Source organism: Otolemur garnettii, unplaced genomic scaffold, assembly GCF_000181295.1.
Source record: "Otolemur garnettii isolate 467f Iridium unplaced genomic scaffold, OtoGar3 scaffold00054, whole genome shotgun sequence".
NCBI classification, from domain to species: Eukaryota; Metazoa; Chordata; class Mammalia; order Primates; family Galagidae; genus Otolemur; species Otolemur garnettii.
In genome coordinates this window covers 8,428,070-8,431,141 of record NW_003852449.1, presented here as the reverse complement: position 1 = coordinate 8,431,141, position 3,072 = coordinate 8,428,070, and the positions used below count along the sequence as shown (strand labels likewise).

The 3,072-nt window shown below is 38.7% G+C and overlaps 1 protein-coding gene across 1 annotated transcript in view; it reads left to right on the top strand.

The window, feature by feature from the left end:
• TOGARAM1 (TOG array regulator of axonemal microtubules 1) overlaps positions 1–3,072 on the top strand; it is a 73,226-nt gene that overhangs the window by 60,740 nt on the left and 9,414 nt on the right. The window contains exons 16-17 of the mRNA XM_023514520.1: positions 1,430–1,556; positions 2,891–3,009. Of these exons, the coding sequence (XP_023370288.1) occupies positions 1,430–1,556; positions 2,891–3,009 (246 nt within the window). The remainder of the gene's footprint in view (positions 1–1,429; positions 1,557–2,890; positions 3,010–3,072) is intronic.

Genomic DNA, 3,072 nt, shown 5'->3' with positions numbered 1-3,072 from the left:
AGAGCCTCAAGCTGTCCCCCTGGGCAGAGTGCCATGGCTTCACCACTCACAGCAACCTCCAACTCCTGGGCTCAAGCGAGTCTCCTGCCTCAGCTCCCAAGTAGCTGGGACCACAGGCGCCCGCCACAACGCCCAGCTATTTTTTGTTGCAGTTGTCATTGTTGTTTTTATTGGTGGGTCCGGGCTAGATTCAAACCCACCACCTTAGGTATATGTGGCTGGCGCCTTAGCCACTTGAGCCACAGGCGCTGAGCCAGCCTTAAAATTCTTAATAGCATATGGCTAGGTGCAGTGGCTCATGCCTGTAATCCTAGCACTCTGGGAGGCCAAAGCAGGTGGATTGCTTGAGCTTAGGAGTTTAAGACCAGCCCGAGCAAGAGTGAGAGCACATCTCACCTAAATTGAAAAAATAGCTGGGTTGCTGTGAGCTATGATGATGCCACAGCATTCAACCCAGGGGGCAGAGTGAAACTCTATCTACAAAAAAATTCTTATAGCATAAGAACCCTAGTTTGGACATTATTACAGTATTTATTAACATATTCAACCATGATTTTACCAACTAATCTTGGGTGTATTTTAGGTAGCAGAGGATAGGATTTTGTAGAAATGGTACCCAGGTAAGTGTTACTTTGGAAAAAAGGAGAAATACAGAGCCTGGCAAAATGCCTAGGCAAGGAAAAAACAATCTACTAATTCACCATTCTCTCAAGTGCCAACCTTGATGTGGACCCTGGGATGCCTGAAAAATACAGTCAAGCTTTTTTGCTCTCCATCTAACATGTGGCTGAAAGATTTGAAGCCATAGTGATTTTAAAAGGATGAGGGAGGGACAGGAGAATTCTGTACATTTGCTCCTTGACTTATGATGGGATGATAGGATGATAAATTTATCATAAATTGAAAATAGCAAGGTAAAAAGGTATTTAATATGTGTAAGCTACTAAACATCATAGTCTAGCCTAGCCTGCCTCGTGCTCAGAATATTTACGTTGGCCTGCAGTCGAGCCACGTTGTCTGGTCGCACATTCCCTGGAGCAGAGTTGTGGATTCTCAGGACTTCGTGCCTTGCTGGGAGCTGTGGCCCTGCTGCTGCTGCCCAGCATCTTGAGAGAGTGTCATACCGTTGTGTCACTAGCTTGGGGAAAAGATCAAAATTCAAAATTGGACTTTTGGTTTCTCCTGAATATGTATCATTTTTGTGCCATTGTCAAGTCAAAAACCCTAAGTTGGACCTTTTAAGATGGGGACTGCCTGTAATTTTTAGTACTATATTATTAGTGTATCTACATTTCAGTGATTTACTTAAAATAGGGATGGTAATCTTGATGTTGGCAAGTTTCTTCTTACTGAACAAAATTGTTTCTAAGAAAAGAAACAGGTTGTTAACATACATAAGATTATTTACCTATTTCTCAAATATTCCTAGGTATTATGGGCGAAAGATGCTTTTCCTCATGATGTGTCATCCTAACTTTGAAAAAATGCTTGAAAAATATGTCCCATCTAAAGATTTGCCATATATTAAGGAATCTGTTAAAAATTTACGGCAAAAGGTATGTGGAAAAAGCTGAAAAAATAACTTTAATTGTTATGAGCTATGACACCACAGTACTCTAGCCAGGGCTACAGAGGGAGACTCTGTCTCAAAAACAAACAAACAAACAAAAATAAAACAGAAAACAACTTCTGAAAAGTTTTATTTACCCATCAAGGCTGAGAATAGAAACAATCTACAATACATCTACGTCTACAATAGTTTTTTTGATGACTAACGTACTAAGTAGAAGGCACAGTGTCAGGCTTTCAGAGTAAATGTTTGCTGAACAAAAGCTTGATGTGTGTTAAATTATACTTTAGCTTATTGGAGTTACAACACTGGGTTTGAATTAAAACTGTGACAGTTAGCAACTATGTAATGTTAAGTATGCCACTCATTTCTTTAACTAGAATTTTAATTTTTATAAAACGGGTCAGGAGTGTTTTCCATGCTTAATCCCAGCTTTTGTACCTTGTACATCCCACTGTTAGAGCTGCCCCCCACTGCAGAGCATTTATAGAGAGTTCCTTGAAGTTAAGCACCATGTCTTGTTTGTTCTGATAGGTAGCTGGGATTTAGTAATGTCTGTGCAATGAGTACTGAGAGAATACTAAGAAAAATATAATGTGAAGGGTATATGTTATTTTTAAAGAATATTTTTGACTTAATATAGAATTTTTCTGTTATAATTTATGTCATTTCTCTTTGATGGCTTTGGACTCAGGACTCCTTTATGAAGGGATAACATTGCAAAGATGTGTGATAATAGACATTTTAGAGCATTTTTCCTGCCTGTTTATTTTAATGATTTTTGTTTAATTTATATAGAACTTCTTAAAATAACTACAAAAATGTATCTGACTAAAATAAGGCAGATAATATTTCTGAGTCATAGGGTTTAAATAGTTGTTTCCAAAACGTTTGTTCTGAAACTCCTGTTGCATAGAAATTCATTGTTTATGGGATGTGTTAGTATTTTCTATATAGATTTTATGCTTTAAGAAGAGGAGTTAAAGCTCAGTGCCCGTAGCACAGTGGTTACGGCACCAGCCACATACACCACGGGTGGTGGATTAGAACCTGGCCCAGGCCAGCTAAACAACAATAACAACTGCAACAAAAAATAGCCGGGCATTGTGGCGGGCACCTATAGTCCCAGCTACTTGGGAGACTGAGGCAGTGTATGTGTCCGGTGCCATAACCACTGTACTATGGGCCCCAAGCCAGTACAGCAGATTATTAAAGTGCTAATCTTTTAAAAAATCAATAATGGCTGCTTTGAAAATTACATTGTGTAGGTTATTTCACTACTATTTGTCAGACTTTTATTGCCTTTGCATTTACTAACAGGGTTTGGGAGAGATTCCACTAGATACTCCTTCAGCAAAAGGAAGACGATCTTATACTGGCAATATTGGAAATACAAGGTCATCATCTATTTCTAGGGATGCTTTCAATTCAGCTGAAAGGTAAGATCATTTGCATTAGAGAAATTACTCTCTAGTGATAATTGGTAGTCTTTTTTTTTTTTT